This window comes from Trichoderma aggressivum (genome assembly GCF_033847375.1).
Source record: "Trichoderma aggressivum f. europaeum strain CBS 100526 chromosome Unknown scaffold_049, whole genome shotgun sequence".
Taxonomy (NCBI): domain Eukaryota; kingdom Fungi; phylum Ascomycota; class Sordariomycetes; order Hypocreales; family Hypocreaceae; genus Trichoderma; species Trichoderma aggressivum.
In genome coordinates this window covers 44,156-71,324 of record NW_026946415.1, presented here as the reverse complement: position 1 = coordinate 71,324, position 27,169 = coordinate 44,156, and the positions used below count along the sequence as shown (strand labels likewise).

General features: G+C 49.1%; 9 protein-coding genes across 9 annotated transcripts; 1 reads left to right on the top strand and 8 right to left on the bottom strand.

Moving 5' to 3' along the window:
* Positions 1 to 1,766: 1,766 nt before the first annotated feature.
* Triagg1_9120 (uncharacterized protein) lies at positions 1,767 to 5,440 on the bottom strand (the record flags this gene model as incomplete). The annotated part of the gene is made up of 12 exons (XM_062904043.1): positions 1,767 to 1,980; positions 2,022 to 2,112; positions 2,187 to 2,575; positions 3,165 to 3,382; positions 3,510 to 3,715; positions 3,808 to 3,997; positions 4,279 to 4,468; positions 4,528 to 4,599; positions 4,658 to 4,790; positions 4,853 to 5,014; positions 5,083 to 5,197; positions 5,300 to 5,440. 12 exons carry the CDS (start codon positions 5,438 to 5,440, stop codon positions 1,767 to 1,769), a joined length of 2,121 nt encoding a protein of 706 aa, XP_062751893.1.
* A 977-nt stretch (positions 5,441 to 6,417) lies between these two features.
* On the bottom strand, positions 6,418 to 7,899 carry Triagg1_9119 (uncharacterized protein; the record flags this gene model as incomplete). The annotated part of the gene is made up of 4 exons (XM_062904042.1): positions 6,418 to 6,767; positions 7,032 to 7,402; positions 7,466 to 7,753; positions 7,880 to 7,899. 4 exons carry the CDS (start codon positions 7,897 to 7,899, stop codon positions 6,418 to 6,420), a joined length of 1,029 nt encoding a protein of 342 aa, XP_062751892.1.
* Positions 7,900 to 8,882: 983 nt separating this feature from the next.
* Positions 8,883 to 9,386, bottom strand: Triagg1_9118 (uncharacterized protein; the record flags this gene model as incomplete). Its single annotated transcript, XM_062904041.1, has 1 exon — positions 8,883 to 9,386. The coding sequence occupies one exon, from the start codon at positions 9,384 to 9,386 to the stop codon at positions 8,883 to 8,885; it is 504 nt and encodes a 167-aa protein (XP_062751891.1).
* A 1,869-nt stretch (positions 9,387 to 11,255) lies between these two features.
* Triagg1_9117 (uncharacterized protein) lies at positions 11,256 to 12,188 on the bottom strand (the record flags this gene model as incomplete). Its single annotated transcript, XM_062904040.1, has 1 exon — positions 11,256 to 12,188. One exon carries the CDS (start codon positions 12,186 to 12,188, stop codon positions 11,256 to 11,258), a length of 933 nt encoding a protein of 310 aa, XP_062751890.1.
* A 435-nt stretch (positions 12,189 to 12,623) lies between these two features.
* Positions 12,624 to 13,898, bottom strand: Triagg1_9116 (uncharacterized protein; the record flags this gene model as incomplete). Its single annotated transcript, XM_062904038.1, has 4 exons — positions 12,624 to 12,943; positions 12,999 to 13,292; positions 13,348 to 13,467; positions 13,529 to 13,898. 4 exons carry the CDS (start codon positions 13,896 to 13,898, stop codon positions 12,624 to 12,626), a joined length of 1,104 nt encoding a protein of 367 aa, XP_062751889.1.
* A 1,007-nt stretch (positions 13,899 to 14,905) lies between these two features.
* Positions 14,906 to 15,958, bottom strand: Triagg1_9115 (uncharacterized protein; the record flags this gene model as incomplete). The annotated part of the gene is made up of 1 exon (XM_062904037.1): positions 14,906 to 15,958. One exon carries the CDS (start codon positions 15,956 to 15,958, stop codon positions 14,906 to 14,908), a length of 1,053 nt encoding a protein of 350 aa, XP_062751888.1.
* Positions 15,959 to 16,443: 485 nt separating this feature from the next.
* Positions 16,444 to 17,454, top strand: Triagg1_9114 (transcriptional regulator family: Fungal Specific TF; the record flags this gene model as incomplete). Its single annotated transcript, XM_062904036.1, has 4 exons — positions 16,444 to 16,828; positions 16,886 to 17,196; positions 17,263 to 17,384; positions 17,433 to 17,454. 4 exons carry the CDS (start codon positions 16,444 to 16,446, stop codon positions 17,452 to 17,454), a joined length of 840 nt encoding a protein of 279 aa, XP_062751887.1.
* A 429-nt stretch (positions 17,455 to 17,883) lies between these two features.
* Positions 17,884 to 19,237, bottom strand: Triagg1_9113 (uncharacterized protein; the record flags this gene model as incomplete). Its single annotated transcript, XM_062904035.1, has 2 exons — positions 17,884 to 18,059; positions 18,127 to 19,237. 2 exons carry the CDS (start codon positions 19,235 to 19,237, stop codon positions 17,884 to 17,886), a joined length of 1,287 nt encoding a protein of 428 aa, XP_062751886.1.
* A 3,358-nt stretch (positions 19,238 to 22,595) lies between these two features.
* Triagg1_9112 (uncharacterized protein) lies at positions 22,596 to 27,164 on the bottom strand (the record flags this gene model as incomplete). The annotated part of the gene is made up of 3 exons (XM_062904034.1): positions 22,596 to 24,461; positions 24,526 to 26,126; positions 26,183 to 27,164. The coding sequence occupies 3 exons, from the start codon at positions 27,162 to 27,164 to the stop codon at positions 22,596 to 22,598; spliced, it is 4,449 nt and encodes a 1,482-aa protein (XP_062751885.1).
* Between the last annotated feature and the right edge of the window lie 5 nt (positions 27,165 to 27,169).

Sequence of the window (27,169 nt, the reverse complement as noted above, 5' to 3'; positions counted from 1 at the left end):
TCCAGATACGCGGATATGTAATTCCTGGCCAGAGGGACCCTTCCACAGCACCACACGGCAAACCCAGCAGGATGCGTAGTCATCAGTGATGTAACGGCAGGGTTTCAAGAGTCATACATGATGAATCATGCCAGATACGGAAAGCTGAGCTATGGAATCAGGGTTGTTGGTGTTAATGGTTGATATGTGTATAGTGGCCGGTGCTACACGATACTTCCGCTCGGTCAAGCGATAGCCTCATGAATCTACGATGCCAGTTCTTCCTCACTGTATAGCCTCATAGGGGAATCAAGAATGATATCAATGTGAGAAAATGAAGGAAGTCTCCAAGGGATAAAGGGGATCTTGTTCCGTCGGGACGGGATGTCACCCGTCGGCTTTAGATTGCCTGAGCCAACCATGTGGCTTCACCATATTAGAGATGAGAGATGACAATACGGAGTATTTCGGACAATATGAAATCTCAATGGAGAATGGTCTTATCCAACAGAGTGCTTACTAACTGTATGCATTTTTTGTTAATCAGAGGTGTCGAAGTCGAAGTATCAAGATTGTGCGTGAGTATAGGTTAGGACATGCGATATAGATACTTTGAGGATCTCCAACATCGTATGCTGGCAGCAATATCTTGGAGACTAAACAAGAAAAGTATGACCAGCACTTTACCATGCAGGAAACAAGAAAGAATCTCAATCAAGCAAATGCCATTATTTTGACGCTGTTGTTGTGCACTTTACATGCATCACGTACATGTATATTCCGTCGAGATGTAAGACTACTGGGTATTCGTATGGGATAGCATCAGCGAGTACACATGTCACATCTCCCATATGCATTTGACGACATGATTTTATTTTGACTCTACATAACAATAAATTCAACAACTCCCATCTCCAACCACTTTCAATCATATAAAGAGTAGCCGTAATGTGGCCGTTGTGCGACATCGATACATCGTCCCCCATTCAAGTTTCAGTGTGCTTATGTAAGGTCAAACGACCCCCAAAGTTGCAGCCTCAGGAATCATTCGCACCTCAGGCATTCACTACCTACCTGCCTTTACAACTTCAACATCTTTCGCTCATCGTGTCTTCTTCATCGACTTTTGTTTGTCAGTTTTCTTTCATCATCTTCTCCCTGAAATGCTGTGAGTATTGCCAGAAAAAAGCCACTGCGAAATGATGCCGTTCGAGCGATATTGACTGACATTGACGGTGCATCGCTTCGCCTCTGTTTCCTCTGTTTCGTGTGTGATTGTGCATTCTCGTCTCTTTTCTTCTATCCACAGGTTTGCTTGTCTACCATCTTCATTCTCCATCATTTTGACATTCTCTCTGACAATCCGTGACAGATCACCAGGTTTCTTCACCGTGCAACTTCAACAGCCCTCGCGCCGTCTGCTTTCCAAGACCCTCAAGAGTTCCCATGACCAGCCCCTCGATCACGGTAATGTCAAGCCCAGTGGTCTGGCGCACCGGATTTGCATCTCGACTCTCACCAGTGAGTCAAGGCCAAGAAATGCAAGGGACGTTGACACCTCTGGATCATCATCCGATTTGAGTTCAGCCTTGGCCTTGGCTAATCAGGACTTCAGAACATCACTGCTGGCCCCAGAGCCGTCATCAGACTCTATGGATGCGTTGTGATACACGGCAATAAGCCTGTCTTTTTTCCCCAAACGACGCTGTTTTCCTGGCTACCCAAGGGCACAGTGGTGAGTACCCCAAGCACAAGGGCGTTGTTGTCGACAAGTTTGACTCCTGTTTCTACGTGGCGGGGAGCGACAAGATGCCCCTTTCGACAGCTTTGAGGAGCTCGCGCTCAAAGTCTCCGTTGGTGTTTGCTAGATTCATTCTGTTTAGAAGTGCATCATCGTTGGCGACATTGTCCGCGTCTTGAACCGCTTCTAGATCGATACACAATTCTCGCAGCCCAAGACCATTCCGGTATTGCACGAAGATATCGAGAAAAGTGTGGCGTCTGCATCGTTGCCTTGACCAGCTAAGTCTGTGGTACCTTACATGGCGGAGAGCAGAATGAAGAAGTCAAGTTTGATGCCTGACTGGCACGTAGCCTCGTGGATGTTCCACGTGCCTTTGACCTCGGAGAAGGCTGCCGTGTCTCAGCCTTCGTAGGTCATGGGGGAAAGGCCTCGTCGCAAAGCACCACGGAGGCATGGACGATACGCTTCAGGTTTGGCACAAGCTGCATGGCGCGAGCCACGTCTTCTTTGTTTACCACGCTGACCTTGACAAATTCAGCAGCATAGCCCAGGCTCTCCAGCTCGTGGACGAAATCTGCATCCTCAAGACTGTCGCCGGCACTACGGGGGAGGGGGACGGGCCATCGTGCATTGTTCTCGACTTGGTATCGGGCGATTGAGCGTCCAAGACCACCGAGACCTCTAGCCAAGACGTACGAAGCGGAGTGCTCCAGCTCCGGCTCCCTAATTGCAACAGTGGCCTGGGTGTCCATCTCAAGGCAGCCGTCCAAATGGCGGAGAGAATTCACAATCTTGCCCAAGTTGCCCAAGTAAGCCCTCTGATGCACATCTCGAACGCCTGCTGAGCTGACTCTACATCGGATGTCTGAATAGGTCGGATGGGCGCGATGTGGCCCTCGTCATGGATCACCACAATCGACTCGAGATTCCTGTATTCCTCCCAGTCAGTATTTCAGTTGCCAACATATGGAGGTTTGATGTCAAATTGCTGACTTTTTCATCCTGTCCATCCGCTTGATTACCATCAAGCCAAGGTACACGCCAGCATACGTTCAGCCAGCAAGGAAAGCGTCCATCTCTGGCTGACTACCGCTAGGTTAATCTCGTTTGCCAATCCCAACCATGGTGCCAAGTTCGATGGGACAACGCCGCGTCGCGTAGAGTACCTCACCAAACAGAGAGTTGGGAGCGACATTGACGCCTCGACTGTTAGTTTCACGCGTGGCGCCCTCGACTGGTGTCATGAGGCTGGTGAGTGCGATTCCTAGGGATGTTCAACCCATCCATCAGGAACTTGACTTTTCTTCTTTTCTGACGGTGGCGTATATCTCTACCTCGACCTTCTTGGCTAGCTGAATCGCAGTGATGCCCACGCCTCCCGTCGCGCTGTGAGTCAAGAGCGACGAGAAGAATGGTTAGCTTCCCTTCACATCGGCCATACATGAATCTGCTGGCGAGTCGTTTACTAACCTGTCCTTTCTCCAGGCGAACAACATTGAAGAATGATTCAACGGCCGATGAAAAAACAGTCACCATTGTTGCGGCGCCGTCAAACGTGTGGTTGTCAGGGATCTGGAGGCATAGCTTCTCAGAGACGGCGTCTTGCGTGGTGAAGATACCAGCCTTGAGGACCACGACATGATCACCTGGTTTAGGGGCCTGGGCGCCAGAGCCAACACGACGAATTGTACCTGCAGCACCTTCAGTACCTACGCCTTCATCTGGATAAGGTATGACTTAGTGTCGGGTCGTTCCGAGTTAACTGTGGTGGCGGTCTAGTGCTTACCATGAAGTTCAGAACCATCGCGTGCAACTCAATCTCAACCTCTTCTCTCAAATGTCTTGGCTCACGCCGGACCCAATTTAGAGAAGCCAAGCGGCTGGGCTTGCTTGCCTCGAGCACTAGCTGATCCTCTACTCTCGCCTCGATCTTCAACTCGTCTTGCGGCACAAAGGAATACGCCCTTGGTGCATGGACGGCACCATTGATGACTGTAAAGTCGTAGTGGGTATTTAGCACACCGTCTCCTTGACGCCCCTGGCACTTGCTAACACGTACAGAGCAACATTCACCGATTTCTCACAGTCGTCGGCCTCACAGACTGCAAAGTTTGACAGGGCCTCGGTGCGAATCGTCTTAGCTAACCCGACGAGCTGCGCATAATCTGGGTTCTGGCGGCTGGCCTGACCACTGTGTGCGATCCAAAAGAGAGCTGCTTCGTCGAGTCCGCCCAGCAGTCGCTGCACTGTACAGTCGTGTGCTTCACCAATGTCCTTCAAAAAGGTCAGTCGCAGTCCAAGAGAGAAACACTATCCTGGGGCCGGGGGAAGATGATCTCTGAGCTTATGATTGCGGGCTGCATAGCCCTTGCGCTCAAGTTACTGGACCGGCGCCCCCTTTGACTCGCGTCGTCGTTGCAGAACAGCGCGATTGTCTTCTTCGCCGATCAAACAGGCTCGACGCTGCGGTTTTCTACTATGATGGCGTTCAGCCGATTGGGCTCTTCGCTGTTGAAGGGGACACTCCTCAAGCCAGCGAACCCAACTGCTTTTACCTCCAATTTCCATCGGACCAGGGAGGCACATGGTTGATCCCGCGGGTCCTCTGCTGCACCGTACCACCACCATCCTGGAACAATATCAGCGACGTGGTTCGGCCAATTGTTCACCGATTGAAGTTCTTGAAGCAAGAATCGCCCTCCCGCATCCAGCGACTTGTGGACGTTGGCCAAGGTCTGCGAGAGACTTGATGTTACGTGAATGCCATTGGTAGCAATGATGGGGTGATACTTCCACCCACAAACCCTTGCTCTGCAGGGTCTCTACTGATGTCCAATCTTAGGTATTCCGTGCTACGCTCGTCCCCGAAATCTCTCCTTTGCCGCCACGAAGTTGGATGAACCCGACCTATCGCTGACATCATCAGGTACGTACATCTTATCGAGGATATCGTCTGTTTTGAGAACCTCAAGGGTATCTGTCTTGCCCGAGCAGATGTCCGCAATGTTGTTTGCAATTTGTCGCATGTGTTGACCAATGACCTCAACAGGAGAACCATACAGCCCTTCTATCAAAGCGTTAAGTCTTGCTTGAAGGCGCTCATGCTCCATGCTAACAATGTGAGCATACCCCACACCTCAAAGTCTTTAGCTGATCGCCGACTTAAGCTCGATACTTGATCAAATGGGGCAGCGCGGGCTAAATTCTCGATGACTATCTCAAGTTGAGGACCACGCATAGATACATGTTTTCGTCGAGGGTAGGGCTGTACAATTTCCAGTCGATGACCGGCTTTATGAGGTTAGTTTTATCCAAAAAGTCGGGATGAGAGCTCCAAACGAAGCGCGTCGCGTTCTGACGGTTCTTAGTGGAAACAACGATCTGTTGTTTTCGGCTGACAACCTCACCAGTGCACCCCAGCGTTCTCGGTCGAGGCCCAAAAGGTAATGTCGCTTCTTGAGACTGGTCAGTGTACTATTAGGCTGTTGATATGGGTTGGTACCCTTCTATAGAGACTGGGTTTGATATCACCTTTGAACGAAGCTATGGCGCCAATTGGAGGGCTGCATCAATTACAGTTGAGTGTAGGTGATAATCATCGTCGTCATCAAGTTCAAGGTCCGCTGAATTTCCTGATGCTAACGCTTGGACAGTGCCAGTTCGGGCGTCGCTCAGACGCTGGAACAGCGGACCGATGTGCAGACCAGCCTTGTCCATGTCATTGTACAGGATTCACATGATTAGCCTTCGTGTCAGCAGCTGTACACCTTCGACGGCTCAGGTTCGTCCAGTTCGAATATGACCTGTCCGCCACGGTGTTTCATCCATATATTGCCGTTGTAAGAAGAGATGCCAAGTCCCACTGTTTGGGGTCTAAAGAGTACGTCGAACGATGCGACCAGAGCTTGGTCACAAATTTGGAGGCCTCGCCCCATTCGTTGAAAAATATGGCCACATTGATCAACATTTGCAGACGGTCACAACCGCTTCTATAGCCGCCATTCTGTGCAGCAGCTTCACCCACCACGGATGTGTGACTAGCAGCGGGAAATATGATGTTCTCCTCAGTCCTGTGGTCTCGGACCCGGGAATGCTGTCTACGTGGATCATTTGGCGCCAGCTGGGTTCCAAATCAGAGCTTTCAATCCAGTGGACTCGCAGCAATGGGTGCTCGTGGAACTCCCGTTGCCTACAATTCGCGCGAGATTCTGGACTCTCGCTGCTACTCGCCCTCGTGATCCCGGGGGTATCTGGGTAGATCCAGCAAGACAAGCACTATTGGGTACCAACTGGCCAAGTCCGCGACAATGTTCATCCCGACAAGGCTTCCAAGTGCCTCGCGATATGAGTTGACGCAGTTCACCAACACATAAGGGACAGAAATCGACCTGTCAGTCAGAATTTGCCTAATAGGGCCAGCCAACGCCCCGTGGGCTCCAACTCCGAGGAACGTAACGTTATCATAATGTTTGGTGATGCAGGCAACAGCTGATCTGAAGAGTACAGGAGATTCGAGGTTCTTTTGCTAGTACCCATACCTAGGTGTTCTTTTATCCTGTCTCCCGTTACGCTGGAAAAGAATGGCTTGAGAGGCTACTTGCCCTCCAGCTCTGGCGGATTCATGGCGTGATACTCGCTGCCGATCTCCCGCATATGATGAGAGTAGCAGGCTTGTCGACTTTTGAGCAGACGCGCTACCAATTAGGGTGACTCTCTCGAATATGGGCTGCGATCTCTTGAACTTCCTTTCCATTTGCCGAAGTTGTTGTGCTCGTTGGAGAATTCTCGCAAGCCACGACGACGTTGGCAGGTAACAGCGGGGACGCTTTCTCCGCACTCAGACCAATAGCCGCCATGATACCAGCCTGTTTCTGCTTCTCAGCCGCCAGCCCTCGCTTCCACGATGTGATAATAGCTCCCTTAGCTGTGAGTGCACCAGTTGCATATGCAGCGACAATCTCACCGCCGCTGTGACCAGCTACTGCGTCCGACACACTGACTGAAGAGAGAAGATCGCCCTGTGATGCTAGGCCGAGATGGTCACCTAGAGCAATTACGAAGGCATTATGTGGAAGATACTCTCATCACAACGCCAAAGTATGTGCGAGATCCCTCGGGTTGAGCGCACCATTCTCGTAAGCGCGCCGTCATCTTATGTAAGGCCGTCGCAGAGCTGACAGGCAAATAAACTCTGTCGCCTCAGACTGGGCACTATTTGATGTGGGAGCGTTGCCGAGGAAGCTGGCAGCAGAGTCGGCGGTTACATGAGCTTTGGTTCCTCCCACACCAGAGAAGCTGATGCTTATACACTTTTGCTTCGACCGATTCTTGAATTGCGGCCATGGCGTTAGCTTGACGTGTACTGTCAAGCTGTGTTCTTTGAAAGGAATGTTGGGGTTGCGCTTTGAGAATTTGATGTTGGTAGGAATGGTTTGGTACCCCAAAGCAAGAACTGACTTGATAAGAGAAGTGATACCGGAAGCAACTCCGCCTTGGCCCAGATTATGCTTGACTGAGGTAATGTGTACCCCAAAGTCTCCAAAGACACGGGCAATTGCTGTGGTTTCGATGGCATCATCGACTGGTCGTCCCATACAATAGCACTCGACCGTCGCAGTTCGCGAAAAGTCGCTGATACCAGCAGTTTGATACGCCTTCCGTATGAGTGCCTCCTGGGCACTTTTCATCTGATCCAAGGTGCGTCAGTCCGGCTGTCTTTCCATCAAAATTAGTCGCAGTGACCCTATGATGGTTCGGATGGGATTGCCGTGCCGAATGGCAGCGCTCAAGGGCTTGACAAAGATGGCGTTGATGGCTTCGGCTCTGGCATATCCGTCGACATCTGCCGAGAGACTTTTACACGAGCCTCCACGGGATAGAACGCCCGACTGAAGCATGGTAGCTGTGTTCCCTGGTGCGAGCATTGAACTGACTCCACCGACGATAGCTTTCGCAATCTCATCTTTGCATAGCCTTTGCGGCTTATTCAGACCGACAAATGCAGAGGAGCAAACGGTGTGAATGGTCATGCTAACATCATTTAATTAGCGCCATAAAATGTTGGAGTGTAGACACCAATTGGAAAACATTGGAACGAAACAGCAGGTAAGATTGCCCTCGAATTGAAGAGAGAGATGTAGGAGAAAAATGACATACCAAGGTTCGCGCAAGACCATTTCATACGAAATTCAATTGAATGGCATAAAATCGCCAAAACCATCTAGATTTTTTGTTCCAGCTTGATGGTGAGCTTTATTCAGAATGTCAGGGTATGCTTCACCAAAACAGCTCACGTAGCAGCCGATGGGCTCGCCTTTGAAGTTGACATCTCCAGCGTCGGCAATACATTCTCGAGCGACCTCCAGCTTGAGACGCTGCGCCGGGCCCGGGGTTTCTACTTCGGTCCTACTCACGGAAAACGGGACACGTTCAAAGTGGCCAAATTGGCCTTTCACGGAGAAAGCACTCATTCTTCGAAGCAACCATCCCGGGCTGCAAGGCTTTCTGGCATACATGCTCAAAACTGGGACCGCCAGTAGGGGAGCGAAAGATGCGGGGATTTTGCGTATATCCGTATATGAGGGTGATGAGAGCCCAGACATGGTCACCCAAATTGTGCCTGTATGGACGCGCACCGGGCATAGTTCGTACCTGACGTTTCACGTCAATCCAGCAGGCTTTTCTGGACACCCCGTTCTCTAATCAGTCGTGCCCATGGGCCAAGAGAGAGTACAAGTCATATTTCAGGCACAACGAACAGATGACGAGGCTGAAAGGTTTGCAGACTGCGTATGCGCCTGAGCAGAAGGAATGCTGCAGATTGAAGAGGCAAATGATGAGAATCGATCACCCACTGCCACGCAGCAGGCGTTTGAAGTCGGAGAAGAAGGCTCAGCCGTAGTGGTTGTCGACCTGCATACCGCCACGTTTTTTTTCACCTGCCAGATGTGACATCAAAAGTCTGCATTTATAATGAATCTGAGGTATGTAAAGAAGGATTGTGGAATTTGATTCCATCACTAATCATACATGATAACTCCATCCGAATCTCTATTTTGGAAGGTGACATCCCACTGACAACTGATCGCTCATTTTAGCTTCAATAAGACGAAACCAAGGGAAACATCCATAGGGCTATGGAATACGTCCAACTTTAATTTTACGACGATTGGATGTTGCGCACGGTAGCAACAACAAAACAAGCCCAAGCCGCCAAATCAACAGTCAGACCTCTCCAGGCGTGAATCGTTAGCCAGCCGTCCAAATCATTGGTGCTCTGTCCCTTGGAAGTGTCTTCAATCACAGCCTGCACTTTGGGAGCTATGGCAGGGACGAATGCAAGATGACTAGCCGCCAGGACCATGCCGGCCGTGTACCAGCGCAGAGAATTATTGGCCCAATGCGAGTCATGGTTAACGAGGCAGGTTGCGAGCGTGGACGACACTGTCAGGGAGAGCAAAACCAGGACGCGAGTCACTCCTCCGCGGAAAAAGTAGCCAAAGTACGTGGGCAGCAGCTCGTTGGATTTGCTTCGGATCTCGGGCTTGTTGAAGAGATGCAGGAAGAAGTGCTGGTCCCACGCAAACCAAAGCGAGCAGGTGGACGTAAGCAGGGGCGCCGCCCGCAGTGCAACGACGGGGTCGAAAAAGGCTCTGGAAGCCATGGCCTCAAAATCTTCGTTTTGCGTGTCTGACTTGATTTGACGATGAATGAAGCAGACAGGACCCGAATGTGATGAGGTGCGTGATTTCACCTTGGAGAATCGACTGATGAGCTGATTTCAGTCGTCACGTGATAAATGCGCTGATGAAGTGGTGGTAGTTGCGGAGAGAATTAACAAATCCTGCTGACGCCGTGGGATCTTGGAGTTGGTTGACCATCCGGGGGTATTAACCAACCAGCTCCGCCGTTGTCGATTACCACTGCGTTGTGCTGCGATCTGCACTATTTGTGTGGGTTGGTGCAGAATTCTAGCAGTGGGATCTTATCCACAGTAAAAGCTCGAGTCCGTGGTGGTTGATCTTGTCAAGTTGCGAACTGTTGCTTGGCTCTTCGCCTTGGTGATGCCTCTGCCCAGATTTACGACACGTGGAACTATTTACCAGGAGAATGGGCTGCTCTAGGTCACCGACCACTGCAACTAGTCGGCGGATCGGAATGCGGGCAATCGGAGTGAGATGAAACATGGCTTTTGTTTTGTCTCAATGGCGGCGGCAACATCCGACGAACCGAGGAGCCAATTCAGCTCCAAATCTGGAGTGGCGATTGGTCGAGATGGGTGATGCAAGCAGCGCGAACTGTCAACCACGTGCATATGTGAGGATCACCGGATGCCGGATCAGCAACCTTCCTCGTTCAGGTTGCAGCGAGGAACAGCACGAATAGGCGGCGACTTCAGAGGTTCATAAAAGTCGCCAAAGATTGGAACAATGGCCATCACCATCTTCATTCTGAAGAACGCCCAAGATATTCTGGCTGTAGACCCAACTTTGAGGCTGAATGTTTGCATCAATGGATACGGTCCTTCCATACGATCGGGCCGAGGAGTATGCAGACGACCGAGTTGAATGCTATGGACGCCTATCATTACCCTGAGATCATATTACGATTCACCGAGTTCATGGGGAAAGACACACCAAGTTACTTCTTTATATTGTCGGGACTGTGATGCAGAGACCAAGGTCTGTGTATCATTTTCTGCAATTCAGCCATCGGCGAATGTTGCATATCACTAGACTTGGGTCCTTTTGGTCTCCTCTACCATCTTATCACTCCTTTCAGATCCCGTCATAACGCCAGACTGATAAGCATAGGTGTGGACGTGTACCTTGGGCTATCCGAAAAGTCTTGGTGATTCCATACCTAAAGGGGTGTGAGTTATGACATTCGTTATGGTTAATCAAGTTTTACAGGGTTTTGAATGTCCGACAGACGAACTGGCAGTGGCTGACCCGCAATTAGCCAAGCAGGCCTTTGAGAAATTGTCCTACCTCGAGTCACCTTCGCAAAACGCGATGACACATGCTATCTGTTGAGGGCGAATACAGTTCGTATAGTGAGTGACATCCTTCACTAAATCCTTCCGACCCCTGTCCAGGGGAAACATGCTCAGCCGTTTCATGCCGTTGGATCTGCCCTTGACGATTTCATGCCGTTGGATCCAAGTGACGTTTGACAAACGCGGGATTACTACCCTCCTCTTTTGCAATTGGTCCAATCATGATCGCTTTTGTCGATTTTGGCTGACCAACATATTCTGCTGCATCGCACTATGCAGAGAAGGGGATATGAGCCAATTTCGCGATACGGAGAGCAGAATGTTGTCATTTGTCATGTTAATTACCGCAAACGCTGTGCACCATATCGGTCCTGGGAAATGTGTTTTGATGGTGGAGTTGTTGATTTACCACAGAACCTTCATCCCTTTCCTGACTGCGCCTTGAATGACGTGGCGTCAGGATGCATCAAAAAATAGGCAAACGGTTGCAATTTGTCTAACATACTAACTATAAACAAACGAAAAGCTGAGCGTCTATTTTGGCACTCCCAATTTTCTGAGGGATTCCGACAACCCAAGACGGATCCAATTGTCCATCTCTGCTCTCGTAGCAACAGCAATTACTCCGAGCATTCCCAGCGCATTTGCCCCGGCTTCTTTGTTGATACCCGCTCGACGCCTTGGAATGACAATCATCCATCGTTTACTCATGATAAAGTTGTGAGGGCATGCCGCACCTGGTAGCGCCGAATTTGCATGTTCAGCCAACCCCTGACCTACGGCTGTGGCCTGCTGGAGGAGACTTGCGTAGACTTTGGTAAGCTCCCTTGCGTCGGTATTCGCAACATCAACCCGTTGATAGAACCAGTGGAATGGAACCTGGGGAGGGCTATTGCTAGAAGCCTCGTTATCCAGAAAGTCCGCAAAAGTGTTAGGTGGTTTGGGGATAAGTTGCATATGTTTGTGCAGTCGACTGCAGCCTCCATCTTGACCACAGTTGAAGAAAACGACGAAATCCTGGCTCATGGAAAGGAGAAGCGTTTGCGCAGCCTCCAAGCCGGCTTCGTCCAACGGCTCGTACTGTCTTCGGTATCCATCGCACGTTAGAAGCATGAGATGTGGACGTGCGTAGCAGAATTTGTTGGCAATAACAAAATGGGCATTGCCTATTGGACCAATCTCGAAGCCTTTGGTGGATATATCGCTGCCATCGACTCTGTCGCCGTTTAGTCCCGGATTCTTGTGCGATGATGGCGGTCGCAGCATAGGTTTCTTTGCAAGTGCCGAAGTAAGCAGGAAATGAAACTGAGTTGACTCATTTAGTAGCAGCCCAGCTTCCTCAGACAATCCGGAGCTAACCTCAAATTCGCCATCCACATGTTGAACGGTCTCTTGGTTTTGATCATAAAGTACCAAGCCAGAGTTGACCAGCTTGTCAAACTTTGAAAGAACCAACGTCTCGTCCATGGCCAACGGTGTAGACAGTCATATGGCCAAAGCTTTTAAATCGTCAATGGGAATGGTTATACAACGCAGAATGTTGGTAACGACACAATGTTGGAGATGAGAGTGGAAACGAAAAACAAGATTAAACGCGCAAGCTGAGAGGCCTGTTGACTGCAAGATTAATAAGCAGTTGAACATTGCCCAACGTGGCTGTGTTGTCGAGAGGAGCTCTGGCATATACATGGCCATTCTAGTACATGCACTGCATCTGTTCTGATGTGCGGCCTTGAGTCGTTGTTCCATGATGTTTCATGTTAAGTGTAAGTGGAGATACAGTGAATATGATAATAATTGCATGTACTAAAGAAGTAGAAATAGCCCGTGTACCAAGCAAGATGAGGCGATGGAGGATTCTATACCATAACCCAGTATGTCACAAGTCATGGTATAGGATTCTCAAGCTCTCGGGATTCCCACTATGCCAGGAGAGTTCTCCAAAGACGGTGGTACCCATCCGGATGCAGCCGCCCAATTGACGCCCCTAGCCGGTACTGCGATGTTGGTGAGGCCAAAGGCAGCGATCAATGCCCTACCAGCCGCCGTCTTCTGCAAGCTCGCATATTCCTGCTGCGAAGTCTGGCCAACCCCAGAACCCCAGAAGAGACCATCGAGCAGTTGGGCGAAATTATAAAACTTGTGAGAGTCGGGATTGAAGATGGAGTGCCGGTCGTTCCTCATGGCGTGTGACGCAGCATAACCATATGCCAGAGAATAATCTGCATGGAACAAGTTAGTAGAGGCCACTGAAGAAGTTTCAGAGTCTTGACTTACCTCCAAAAACTCCAACACCGCCACTGGTCCACGACATTTGTGTGTAAAAGGCGCCGAGCCAAGTCTTGCCCGCCACATCAAGCGTCGTACCACTGGCGAACGTAGTAGGTCCGTTGCTTGTGAAACCGAGTGGCAGTTTCATGTTTTTTGTACAAAGAATGATATTTTGATTAAAGTTCTTTTCATTCTCGTTGTTGTATCCCGACTGACCGTTTCTCGCGCACGGGGTCGTGACTCCGTCATTTATAACACTCCCGCCGGGGAGCTCGAGAGGGAGATGGTGATAAGGGTCGGCTGAGGCAGGTCAGTATTGGTAACCACATCAGTCTGCGAACCATTAAACACTCACTGTAAACAAACTTGCCGCTGCTGCTGTTCTTCGACACATACGGGGCATCGTCACAGGCCACGATGAGAAACGGGTTTCCAATCCCGGGCCCCCATACAAAATGAACCCCATAAAGGTGTGCTTGTGGACGTTTGTCAGTGACCTTTTCCCTTTTGACTTAGTAGCCAGCTGTAGAACTTACACGCTATGTCAGAAACGCCCAAGGGCCCGCCCGGAATCGAAGTTGTAGCTGTATTGTTGCCGAAAAGGGCGCTGTAGGTTGAGTTGAGTCGATATCTCTCCCAAGCGGCAATACTTGCAGGGATATTCGTCGGCGACTGGGTGCTAGGGTGGTATATACGATATGAGTTGGCAATTACCATCTTATCAATGATGTCGAAGGCAGCAGGGAAGAGGCCACCCGGACCGGCAGCAGACGGAAAGCCGTTGGACTTTGCCCAAGGGTCACACGTTGCCGCATCAACCCATATCGTTTTGCCGGCGATGGCTTGGGCAGCAACTGCTTGAAGGCTCGCAAGGGCAGCCAGAACGGCGAGTGTTGGAGTTTTCATCGTGTGTAGCATGGAGTAATGAATGTCTTGGAGTTGGAGAGAATGGGCGAGTGCCACGAGAAATAAAGGGAGTGGAAGAGACAAAGAATGTCACCCACAGAGGCAGTGAGGAGAGACAAAGGGAGACAGTGCGAAGGGGGTTGGGCGCTCTCCAAATATATACGTCTATCGAAGCCGAAACGCTCAATTATTCGTACTTCCCATATACTCGTCTAACCCTGTACTCCCTCCTCAGCGAATACTGCTCCTGCTCGTAACGCCGTCTGTATTGGAATTTTACGAATCTGGTTCCGGCAATATCGTTGGTGATACAGTTGTTAATGCAGTTGGTTGGCGGTTCAGTGGGTTGGTTGGTTGGTGGTGCAGTTGGTGGTGCAGGTCACTGCCCCTGGCTTTTAATCAAGGGTTAAATGACTACTCAAGAATCGACCTGCATTTTCTCATTACCAAAATGTAACTCAACAGAGATAGTGACATTTGCGTCCTGGGCGCCAAGGGATTCACACCCGCTTGCAACAGCTTCGGTCAACAAGACTATTAAGATCTGGGATATGTCCTTATCCAGCACATAGGGACAGCCGCTACACGGCCATAAAGGTAATAATTACTAAATTGCTAAGAGATTTGATGGCGGGTAACTCACATCCGGGTCATTCGATGCGTAAGGGGTATCGGATTTGGATATGTCCATGTTGAACGTTCACAAATGGTGCAAATGTCACGACGCGAATTCCGCATGACCATAGTTTTATCCATGAAGTATGTGTAATATAACAAGTCTCTGTATTTTGTAGTGACAAGCTTCTGCTCTATTGCCCACCTCCAAAGAAGCTTCACTTTGCTAGATAAATGGCAGGAAATGAAAGAAGCCTTTGTCTAACGAGAACATTCCACGATCAATTAGCCTCAGACACAAAGAAATGATACAAATGCTATCCTGCACAATATCCAGTAATACACAGAACCATGCTCGTGAGAATAGACGAAACCAACTTTCACAGTCCTGCTCACAGTCCTGCAGCTTTCAAAATGCCCGGTTTCCTCTGTTCCAAAATCACCGCAGTTTGTTCCCAAGCTTTCTTCTGTGCTTTCTCACCCACGGTAGTATAAATCCAAGGCGCAACATCTTGGTTCTTCCCGTCACTCTGGCATTCACCATGAGAACTATCTGGCGCAGCGGCAGCGAGCACAAGGCACCGACCGCCCACTTCAGTCGTGCGCGCGAGCATCTTGTAGATGAGACGGATCAAAAGCGGAGGCTTAACACCGCTGCGATTAATAGCACTGTAACAGAGTCCAGGGTTCACCAAATTGATAGTTGTGGGATGCGCAGTGAAGTTGGAGTTGTGCTTTAGCCGGGTGACGATTTCGCGGACTAAGAGAACTTCGAGAAGCTTGGTGACCTGGTATCTTGGTTGTTGGCTGTATGAGGCCTCACTATTTAAGTGCTCGTAGAGGTTCGCAGCATTGATTTCATCGAATTTGGCAAGATGATGCGCCTCTGAGCTGACAATGCTCAAATGAGGCGTTGCATCAGGGAACTCTGCCTTGGTGTCCCGAAGCTTGGGGAGTAGCGATAGCGCCAACAAAAACGTATTGAGCACATTGACCTGTGTGACTTGCTCGTATCCATCGACTACTCGAAATTCTTTGGTGTTTATGCCGGCATTGAGTACCGCAGCATCGAGACGGGGCAGCTGTTCCTGAACACGCTCGCAAAACTCGAGTGTGGATTGGTTGCTGGTCTGGTCAAGTGGCCAGACCTCGATGGCTTCAGCATCGTTTCGTGACGTGACACTCCTGAGAATGTCTTCTTTGGCGGCCTGGCCCTTGGAGACGGTGCGAACCGCGAGAATGACTTTCGCGGCGTTGAGCCGATAAAAGTGACGAGCGGCCTCCAAGCCTAGCCCGACGTTGGAACCAGTGACTATAACCGTCTTTCCAGCGAAAGAGTCTGTAGGGTAATAGGGAGTTATGAAGAGTTGCGAGTAAAACCATTGGCGAATGGCAGGTCCAAGGTTCAGTTGGATAGGAAATTCTGACTCCTGCTTGTTTCCCATAGTGAGGAAGTCCGAGTGATTAGAAATTATAAAAGAGCTTCAATCCTATGAATAGTTGGAAAGTATAGTCCCAGCGTGAAATACGTTGACTTTATATCCTTTTATATCTACGTATCTAAATGACCAGACAGACGCCCTGTTAGGAAGTTGTTCCAAAGAAGCAGTAGGATCATTAACTTACACGTCTGTATAGCAGGTGAGACCCCACAACTCTACTAGCCCATCGTTCAGTTAGCCTGTCAACAAATTCCGCTTTAGGAATTTGTTCAATTGTGTCGTATCCTGTACGACACTAACAGATTACAAATCTCAGGCACTCAACCTTTTTCAACATCCTTTCATTGAATTATATCCTTTCCCAATCCAACACATTCTACATTCAGCAAAGTCTCGACCGTGAGTTGCCAGAGAACGCGTAAGAGTCAAACATAAACGTCATTGATTAGATGAGGAAGATGGGCTAACGTGGAGAAACAATGAAGCCGATGGACCGCCCAGCTGCCCTGCATTTCATCAACACCACTCATCCTGGGGATGCCACCACCTCAAGCAGCTTAAGTCAGATCCGATCACATGCACAAAAAGAAATACGTCTACGTGCACGCAGGTTGCGCAAAGCCGCTCCGCCGCAGGGCAAAAAAGGGGATACTAAGAGGATCGAGCAGCTGAAACAGAATACCGACGGTAAACGAGGCGACACAGCGGTCAGCTCAATTAACATTACATCTAGTAATAGCCAGGAGGCTGTCGAAGAGCCCACATCAACAGTACCTTCGATGGCACTGTCTCGCTCACCCCAGGCAATTGGTCTCTCTTCTGTAGCTCCATGTGGAGGCTTCTCTGAAAAGGAAGGCTTCCTCCTTCTTCACTGTACGTCTATCCTTTTCAAAGTTATCTTGGTCATATCTAAGAAACCTATGAATAAAGATGTCAATTACGTTATACCGTTCAGCAATGGCAGCTGTCACAAGAATAGAAACAGCTCCAGTCGGTGGCTTATAGACCTGCAGCTGAAACACTGGATCCCATTGGCTCTTTCGGACCGTGGTCTCATGGCTGCACTATTTCTACAGTCTTGCCATAGTCTGGGAGTATTGAATCCACATCAGGATTATGCGGATATGTCAACCAAGTACCGACTGCAGTGCATCCAGTCAACGAATGCCTCATTAGCCACCACAGCGACTCAGATGAGTGATGCCACCATTGCAAAGGTCATGATAATGGCAATTGATGAGGTTAGCTTACTACACCGGGCTTGATATGTTAGTTTCAGCTTCTCATTGACCCTCGTTCCTCTCTAGTTTACAATTGGGAATGTCGACGCCTGGCGTGCCCACCTTGCGGCAATTACCTGGATGATCGAGAGGAGAGGCGGTGTTGATGCCTTGGGAGTTGGTGGGTTTCTGAAAGAAGTCATCGTCAAGTATGCTGTCAGTTATCCCTGTCTCAAGCTCTATGCTGATTCACTCAGTACGCCTATATTCTACGAGTAGTAGTCTCAGCAACTGGACCGAGATCAGCCATCATCCTCAAACCTCCTTTGCATCGAGACTGTTTACATCTGGTCCTTTTTGCCTCTAATAATAGTAATACTACTGCGTATGGACTTAGTGTTGCCGGCCATAGTTGATGATAGTTATATATAAAGCAGACATATAATGAAGCAGTCAGGAGAAGCAGCATAGGTTGCAAGTCAAATGCTCATATACGCTGGCTTTCATGACAGTTACGAATCAATCTATACAAAATCACTATGGGGTATCATAAACATAGAAATAGCATTGCCCTCCATCTTGGTGTTAGTAGTAGCCGGGAGATTTAGCCCATAAGCTGTCCAAACACTGCGCCGCTGCACCCAGCCCTGCCGGGATAACGACCATGTGCTTGGAACCAGCTCCATCGTGATTTGCATTCCTCTTCAGCTACGCCGCTGCCTCCGACCCTGTCAGATTGACGACCATGCCAGAAGATGAATCAGTCACAATGTGCTGGTAGTCAGTTTGTCTGAAAAAGCTGCCCGCTGCCCCCGGCCCTGCCAGGTTAACGGGTATGCCGTCCAGTCGACTCTCGCTCAGAAGCTGAACCCCCCCGGGTGTGACTTTATCGCCCGTGTGCTACTGTTACCAAGCGTGCCGTGCCCTTGTCATCTAGTTGCCACAACGTACACTCAACATTTCTCCTAGAAGCCCGTTTTGACTGCAAAAAGTCTTCAATGACGGCTGGAGAGGGTTTTTCCTGTGGTTGGCCTTGACTCTGTCTGCTCTTTCTGCGTGGCTGCCGTCTTCTTGGGCTTTGACGCGAGGGTCTTTTGGTCTCTTCGGGTGACAAGCTGAGGCGACGACGACGCACTGTTGGTGATGCAGGGGGCTCTGGTGCCGTATGGCTCGCTGGAGGAGGACCAGTGGACGTAGGATTGCTTCCGCCTGTGCCCCCATCAGAAGGTGCTGGGCTTGGTAGTTGGGCTCTGCGGCGTGGTCGGATCTGCTCTCGGCCATTGCGTCTTTCCTCCTCGCGAATCATCATCGCACGATGAGAGTTTGTGAAGAGCCGGTCATAAAAGGCCCACACTGGATTTGGCTCCCTCGGGGGAGAATCTATTCGATCCGGCCACGCTTCCATCACTGGGGGTACTGCCGCCGAGGAATCTTCCTCCGAGGAATCTTCAGGGTCTGTCCACGCGACCACTCCTGGGGCATCTTCCCTCAAGGCATCTTCCCTTGAGGCATCTTCAAGACCTAGCCGCGCTTCAGCACGAGGGAAATCTTTCCTTGAGGCACCGTCCTCTGAGGAATCTTCCGCTGAGGCATCTTCAATGCCTGGCCACGCTAGAGCACGAAGGAAATCTTCCCCCGAGGCACCGTCTTGATCAGGCCACGCTTCTGCGTCTATTGCATCACCCCCCTCTGAGGGAGGATGCTCAACACCGGACGATATTGGCTCGGGCGGACGCGGGGATGAATCATATTCAGAAGTTTCGATGTCTGATTCCACGGGTGAATCAGTAGGACTCGAGTCGCGATTACAGCCTGCTGAATCCCGTGATGTCGTCCTTCTTCGTTTTGTTGATGGTCCGTTCGATGGCTCGGTCAGGGAGAACTGCGACAGTTTGCGTTTGCTGAATCGTGAAAGGCTTGCTGGTCGTAGAGGTGGCGAATGTCCATTGGCGAGATTGAGCCTAAAGTGCCCGCATTGGATGAATGGTTCTGATGACTTGATTCTCTTAGGTTGCGGGGGCGGATCGCGGATGTCATTGTACTGAGCTTTGCGTTTCGCCATGCTGATTGTGATTGCGGTTAATGGAGTGTTGTGTAGGAGACCGAAGTAAACAACGTTGGTGTTGGTGACCGTCGTGGGAGAAGTCGTTTACAAGACGGAGTTGAAGCTGCTAAACCCGCACAATAGGCAGCCAGACGTGAGTTGAGTCACGTGATAACAAAAGAATGATCATCCAACTTCACGGAGTAATAATGCGCCAACGTTCGAGCGACAGGGGTCTGTACAGTCTAAGTATACGCGCTGTGTTGGAGACTTTTGCCGTGTTTATCTCGTCTCGTGCTTTTCACATAAACAAAACAGTGCCACATACATCGATCGGAACAAGATTGTTATTACCAGTTGTGAGAAACACACCGCTGTTTGAGTTATATATGCACGCTGTATGCAGGTTCGGTCATCTGGAGGGATGGATGCCTGGCGCGGGGTTGTTGCGTTGCGTGTCTTGCCGTGCATTTTGGGAGCAAAATCCCGTGTAGAAATTCACAATGTAGTAGAGCTGGTATATTGGTTCCTGTAATACCATATCTCGTGAGTTATTTTCCCCATGTGCATACCGCCCATTGTTACCTGTCGTCCAAAGTAGCCGCCAATACCTGCTAGTAGTTGCTGATTCTTGCTACGTAGTTGCTACCAGTTGTGAGTAGTTGCTACCTACCTTCTGTTTGTTTGCCTTGTAGTTTACTTGGGTTATACTCCTTACTGCCTCGACTCTTGTTGTATCTGGCATGCTTCATGTCCAAGACATTCTTCTTGTGACTCACAATGTCAAGGGAGACAACAGTTTCAGCGTCATCATCCCAGTCATCCCAACAACCCGTGCATTCCATCTTCTTCTCCGCAGCCAATACCAGCGCCATTCACCTTCTTGAGAGTCTTTAGTATACCACCGCGGCACCGTCGAATCTCAAATGCGACAAAAGAAGAATTGGATATCAATTGGAGATACCCTCGCTGCTGCCTAGCAATTATGACGCAAACGAACCGCTCTGGGAAGTTGGTGCTGGCCCAGCCATGGGAAGTGAAGCATCAAGTCGCGAACCCGAAATATTGCTCTGCCCGCCGGGGGAAACCCTAGGCATCGAGACGGCGCGCAGATCCATTGCTCCGATTCAAGCGTCGTTATACTTTGTCAAATCAGGCGCGCTCATTGTCAAGTCGCGATGCAATGAACGGCCGATTATCTACGAGCAAGGCGGCATTCATGATAAAGATATTGAGTTACGGCCAGTTGGTAGACAAACCTGTGTCCTGCGGCGAGCCCGAAATTTCCTTCGTTTTGGGGAATATCGCTTCCTCCTGGAATTCGTCACCGCAGAGGGGGGTCAAGAGAACAGCCAAGTGCAACCCCAACAACCCAGGCATGATGATCATGGCCTCGATCCTCTGCAGATTCTTGGCTGTGCACCCATGGTGTATTGCAGAACGTCTCACAACGTCTGGCTCCATCCCATACCACACACATCAAGGACCTCAGGTGTCAATATCCACACGGGAGAGCCAGTTGCGGTAACAACCTTGCGACTTGATAAACTTTCAAAAGCAGAACGCAAACAGCTTCTTATAGCCAGTCAATATCATGACAAACCACAAAACGGCCTGCTCGGCGTTGTCAGTGTATGGTGTGACCATAAGCACTTGACTGGGGATTTTCTCACCGGAGCTAAGGACCCTGTTTGCTGTTCCCAAGTACATTACTCTACTCCTCTGGCCAAGGATAATTTTCGATCTTTTAAATGGACAGGAGTCAACTATCGACAACAGCTCTTACATTGTTACCATACTCTATTGGGCTTGGCAGAGCTACACCGGCGACGAGTAACCCACGGCACAATTATACCGCAGTCATTACTTTTATTAGAAGTCACTGACGACGCCATACCAGCCTCAAACCAATCTCCTTCTCTGAGGGCATGTCTTTCTCTCCCTATTGAGCCGATTGGATTTCGTGAGGCGAGTGTCTCTGTCGCTCCAGAGATTTGGAAGACAAAAGACCCTGAAGTGTTGGACGGTTTCAAAGCCGATGTATGGGCACTCGCCGCATCATGGCTCTCTGCTTTCGTAGTGCTCCCAGACAACATAAAGATGAAAGGGGAGTTTCGGGGTAAGTTAGACTTTACTCTACGAGAGAAGACTATGAAGGGAATCATCAAGGAGCCATTTGCCAGTCTCTTACATAAAATGTTGGCATGGAAACCGCAAGATCGGCCAAACGTAGATGAGATCCTTGAGAATGAAACGTGGCATTCTTTCCAAGAGGACAGAAAGAGGAAGCGCATCGAGAGAAGACAAGCTGCTAATCCGCAACCACAAAATGCAAAAAAAGTCAGGATACTTTCACCTGACTGATTAAAAAACCTTTGGATTGAGCTAGGGCCCTGAAAACCCCATTAGATTACTTGTATATAGGTCATACACTTTCTTTTATATGACCCGTCTGTGCTTTAGGTCAGTCTTCTCACCAGGCAAGACGATTCTATCGTCGTATACTTGTCATATAATCAGATATTATTAAAACTCACTGCAATCGGCTTGCGGCGAAATTTTAATAATTGTAACCCCTCCAGAAGCATGCCCAATGGCAATAGTTTCTTTATTAGAGGCCCAACAGTCGGCACGACGGCTATCAGGAAGCCGGAGCACTTTTTTGTCCTTGTAACAGAGCCACTCTCCATTTACTTCAAGTCGGGTTTGCAAGCCATTTATCCGTTCATAATTCCGTTTGGGGACCATCTCTCGGTCTAAGTCTCCTTGTGGAGTCCAAAGTTCGAATATTGGAAAGTCATGAATCTTGTTAGTGTCATCACGGCCGAAGTAAAGTTTTATATCAGAAATCCAGAAGTCAAACTCCGCTGTGTCTGTGTTGGGGAGACGAAACCCCTTAATCAGCCGCTCGTGTGGGTTATGATGAGGGAATAGGGTGGAGGAAACAAGGTACTGGCCGTTGGGGGAAAAGCTAATTGAGTTAATAATAATAATAATAATATTACTCTAGATAGCTAGTTAACTAACAGTAGCTATTTCTAATCTCTCTGCGTATTTCCTTATAGTAGGAAAAACCCTCTATAGAAAACCTATACCTACTACTAAGATAAAAACCTTTATACTCCCTTTCTACTGCTAAAGCGGTTTATATCCTGCTATAGTTCGCGGCTATAGCAGCCCGAATCCGCCCTGTTCTCGGCCCTTTAAGGAAGGTTGCCTACTAGTTAGATAGGTAACGTCAGTCAGTCTATAGCTGCTGTAGGCTGTATCTAATGCTCTATATCTTCGTAGTGGCCCCTTGCCGCGGGGGAGGCCTGCCAGCCTAACTTCCCGGATACGCCCCGGGCGGCGCCAGCTCTCGTACTGGACAACGGCCTTAGTTTAATACTGTTAGGCTAGGTCTCTGCTGTCGTGCAGGGTACGGCCCGATTATATATCGACTTCGGGCAGCAGCCGTTGGGTCCGGCCCAAGGACCCAAGTGTCGCGGCGTTTTGACCATTTGATAAGCAGGATGGTTAGTCTGCTAGCGTGGGGTCCCCCAGCCGGATTTGAACCGACTGCCTTACGAATACCCGGGGAAATACCGTAAGACCTCCAGGCGTATGCCACTACGCCATGGGGGCTAATTGAGTTAATAGGCGGATAGAAATATGAATTGCGTATAGTAAGACTCAATGTACGAGTAGAGATATCCCAAATCTTGATGTCTTGATAGCCAACCAGACATGCTACTAGTTGAGCATCTGGCGAAAAGGCGACACAATAGACTTCACCAAAGGCATCAATGCTAGACTGTTGGGCCTCTGTGTTGATATTCCATAGTTCGATGACTTGAGGGGACGAACTGAATGCCAACATCGTATTGCAGGGTGAAAAGGCCAAAACGTGACCGTTGTACCGGTCCCCTAGATTCTGAATCGAGCTTTCACTGGCCACATTCCAGATGAGGATTCTGCCAGTACGGCACACAGTAGCTAGAAGCTGACCATCGAGTGAAAAGACGATAGATGTGACACGAGAATCATGTGGTTGTCGATTTTGTGATACATCAGTGGCATCCCAGAGCCTAATAGGTCCGCCGGCAGATATCAGGGTTTCATCGTGTCGATAAAAGAGAATAAAAAGAGTACTTCCATATTGGTCTCTCAAAATTTGGGTCAAACTGTATCCTTTGAGATCCCAAACAGCAATTTCGTCTTCATATTTATCTGTTTCCGGATCCAAATGCCCATGAATTGACGCCAGCAGTTGCCCTCCCGGTGAGAAAGTTATATCAAGAACCAGTCCCATATGCTTCATTATGTGCTCCCGTTGAACTCCTGAGGTCGTATCCCAAACAATTACGGTGCCCTCTTCGTCACCGGAGGCTAATAATCGACCGTCTGTAGAAAAACTTAAACATAAAATAAAGCTGGCATGGCCCACCAGTGTATGTTGCAAATCATTTGTGTTGACATCCCAGAGATCTATAACCGCTCCAGAATCACGACATGCTAGTATCAAGCCGTTGGGCGAAAATTTCGTATACGCATTTTCCGAGAGAGGATTTGCGAGCGTGTGGTGCTGAATACCTGTGGCATGATCCCAAGTCAAAAAGTCCCAACTCTCAGATGGTGACGCCAGCACTCGATTGTTATCAGTAAAGACCAGAGACGTAACCTCAGCTACATCCTCATCAAAGTTGCTATGCAAGGTGCCATGTTCGGTATCCCAGAACTGTAGTTTTCCTGGACCGGTAGAGCAGGATACAAGCAATTTACCGTCTGATGAGAATGCAATGGCTCGGATCGGGCCTAATTCACCAGTCGATTCACCAGTCGATTCACCAGTCGATTCACCAGTCGATTCACCAGTCGATTCACCAGTCGATTCACCAGTCGATTCACCGGTCTTCCACCAGTTTAGGAATTGGCCTGTCATAGTGCTCCAGAGCCGTATCGTCAAATCCTTATACGCAGCTGCAAGTATTGAATCAGTTGGGGAAAGCGCCCCGCAGGTGGGATGTTCAGAGCTTGGGAGTACTCCTAATTCTGCGCCCCAGGAACTATCGACATTGTGTGTCATCGAGATGAAATCTGGCAATTCTCGGCCGAAGTGTCGTTTAATTGCAGATGATGTTGGGGCAAATAGTAATCCCGAAACGTAAAGTTGAAGGGGTTCTTCCTTTACTATGTCTTCATTTCTGAGAATGTATCGTATAGCGTCATGAACGAGCTCTGACAGTTCATGGTCATAATTATCCTAGTCCATCAGTAAATAATGATACAGGGCCAGCCACTGTAGTGCCCCGCGAAAGACAACATACCTGTGCGATCTCCTTCAGATATCTTAAATCTAGAATAAGTCCTGGTACGGAATCTAAAATAGTGATTGCCTCCATCCAATGGAGTAAGTGCATTTCCAGAAAAGATTGGAGATTCTCTGTTCGGCCTTCACCTCGGATCAAGTGCTCAGCCCAATAACGGCACGAATACTCCAACGGCTGTGATAAATGTTGGCTAATGATTTCATTAGTTATATCTTTGCGGTTGATAGAGTAGCTTGAGAGATTGCAGATATTCTGCTTCAAACAAGTGCTCATGATGTTGAGACACTGAATAAATAGCTTATGGTTTGTAGCTTCCTCATCTGTCCAGATTGCCGTTTTTGTAGGAGTTTGAGGATCTAATAAAAAGTCACGAAATGACAGATGGAAGAGCCTAATCGGCAAAGTTTCATCATTAGGGATATTTAAGACTGAGTGCAATGAATTCAGTCTTAAGTTGATTTCCGCAGTGGGAATATCAATGAGTTTCGAGAGCGAGACAATTGGCAATGGATCTCGAAGAAGAATGATCGCACTGACCACTTCCCTAATACCCTGGATGAATTGGTCTTTGCGTCTGTCACTGTCACTGTATTTCGTACATATTCGGTTCAGCACTGGCAGGTATATCGCGTCCAGTTTGGAGTCTTCCGCCTCATACTTCAGATACTCATCCAAACATTTTTTGGGGTCCAGGTCATGGTCATCAAACACACGACACATGGTCGCGGCAAAAATGAATAAAGGAATGGAGATCTTGGCAAGAGTGTTGATGTTTGTCTCACCAGGCCATTCTGGTGGTAGCATCCTGGATTTGCGAATATCAGAAAATCTGTGTTGTAGGTAAAAACGAATGTCGTATTCAATATCGGCTTCAGGGATCTGATGAAGGATGAGGTCCTGATGATCGTCCTCTTCCATCGCTTTGAACCCAAGTCGAATTGGTAGTTCTGGGCGGCTGGTGATAAATACTCGAAAGGATATACATTTACTTGTTTGTAGCCGCGGAATCAGATCAAGTATGGTTTGGACATCTTTGTTCTCATCACACTCATCCAAGGCATCAATCACCACCACCAAGATTGAAGGCTGGCTATTAACAGGCTTCAAGCAGGATATTGGTTCAAGCATCAGTCTTTCAAACTGCTCTTTCAGCGATTTAGTCGATATTTGAGGTTCAGATTCGATGACTTTTCTTAAATGATCGGCCATTCCGGGGATTTTAGTTTGAAGCTGTGATGCGATGGTCGAGAAAAAACGTGTAGCGTTTCCGCGGTCCGCCTCACCCCTTTTGAAGAAGAACGAGGCACCCAATAGGTTGTTTTCTCGGAGGCTTCTCGCTGTCGTTCTGGATATTGTAGATTTTCCAGTGCCCGCCATTCCATTTAACCAGAATATGCATTTGCTCGATAATGACGTTGCCCACTCTTCAATATCATGAAGAATCTTAGTCCGAGTTCCTTGAAGGCATTCATCTTCGTGCTGGTCCGCGTAAGAACCATACTCTGCGCCGTCGGCGATTGACAGTTTCGCGAGATCAAGTTTATAGGCGATCTTGTCGGTGTTGTGAGTAAGCTCGCTCACTTGGCCCGTTAAACCTCCTACATAGGTAGCCTGGTTAGGTTGGTGCTCGCCTTGGTGTACGAGCTAAACTTACTGAGTAAAATCTCATTTGCTGTTTTCCCCTTCTGCACTTGGCCAGGAATAAGTCGGCGGATGAGATCTCGCGCGTACGCCGCCGCCATCATGGATGCGTATCCTTTCCATTTATCGTTTGTGTGAGTGTCGGCATAGTCGCATATCCCACGAATGACAAGACATGGGAAATGATTCATCAGTCCCGCTGCCTCCATTTCAAAGCATAAGACGCCCTTTTCCATTGCGAATTTGTCACGAATTATTGCATTTTCCATCCGTTGATTGGCGGAAGCAATCAATCCATAATGAATAGCAGGATCGTCGTCGTTCTCATCTCTCGGACGTCGTGGTATATAGTTGCAAGGATCGTCGTCACATGCCTCGCAATCTTCTGATGATGCAGATATGTGTGTATAGGCAGACTTATACAGTATATCGCCAGTCTGTGGACGACTGTATGCCTTTTGTAGTCGCGGCTTCCTTTGAAGAGCCTTGTCGACCTCTTCGGTAAGCTTATGGCCATTCGTTTCGTAGTAAGCCTTCAGCCCGGCTACCGCTGTTCGTAGCAACTGTGGGGGCTGATCCAAGAAGCCTGTTTCAACAAAAGATTGGTTCTGGATGGTTTTGCCGAAATCGTATTGGAAAACTCCTCCTTTGCCCTCTCCAGGAGTACTGACAACTACATCGCCGAGCCTGATATCGTGACGGCTTGTTGGAGCACCCCCTCCGGTGCCGACCATTAATCCAAAGCGGATGTTTGGAAAGCTTCGCAATAGATTAGTCGCAGCGCCAGCAGCAGCAGCTATTCCATTTCCGCCGTCGGGTAGGCAAGCAATTGCGATGTAATGGCCGGAAATCTTGCCAAGCGCATAGTTGTTGAAGTCATTTGGATCCAGGTCTGTCGGGTGGTCGTGCTCCTCGTCCAGAAATGCCAAGGCTGCGACGAGTTCTGCGGTGATGGCACAAATCCATCCAACCGTGTACAAGTCCCGATCTGTCATGACTA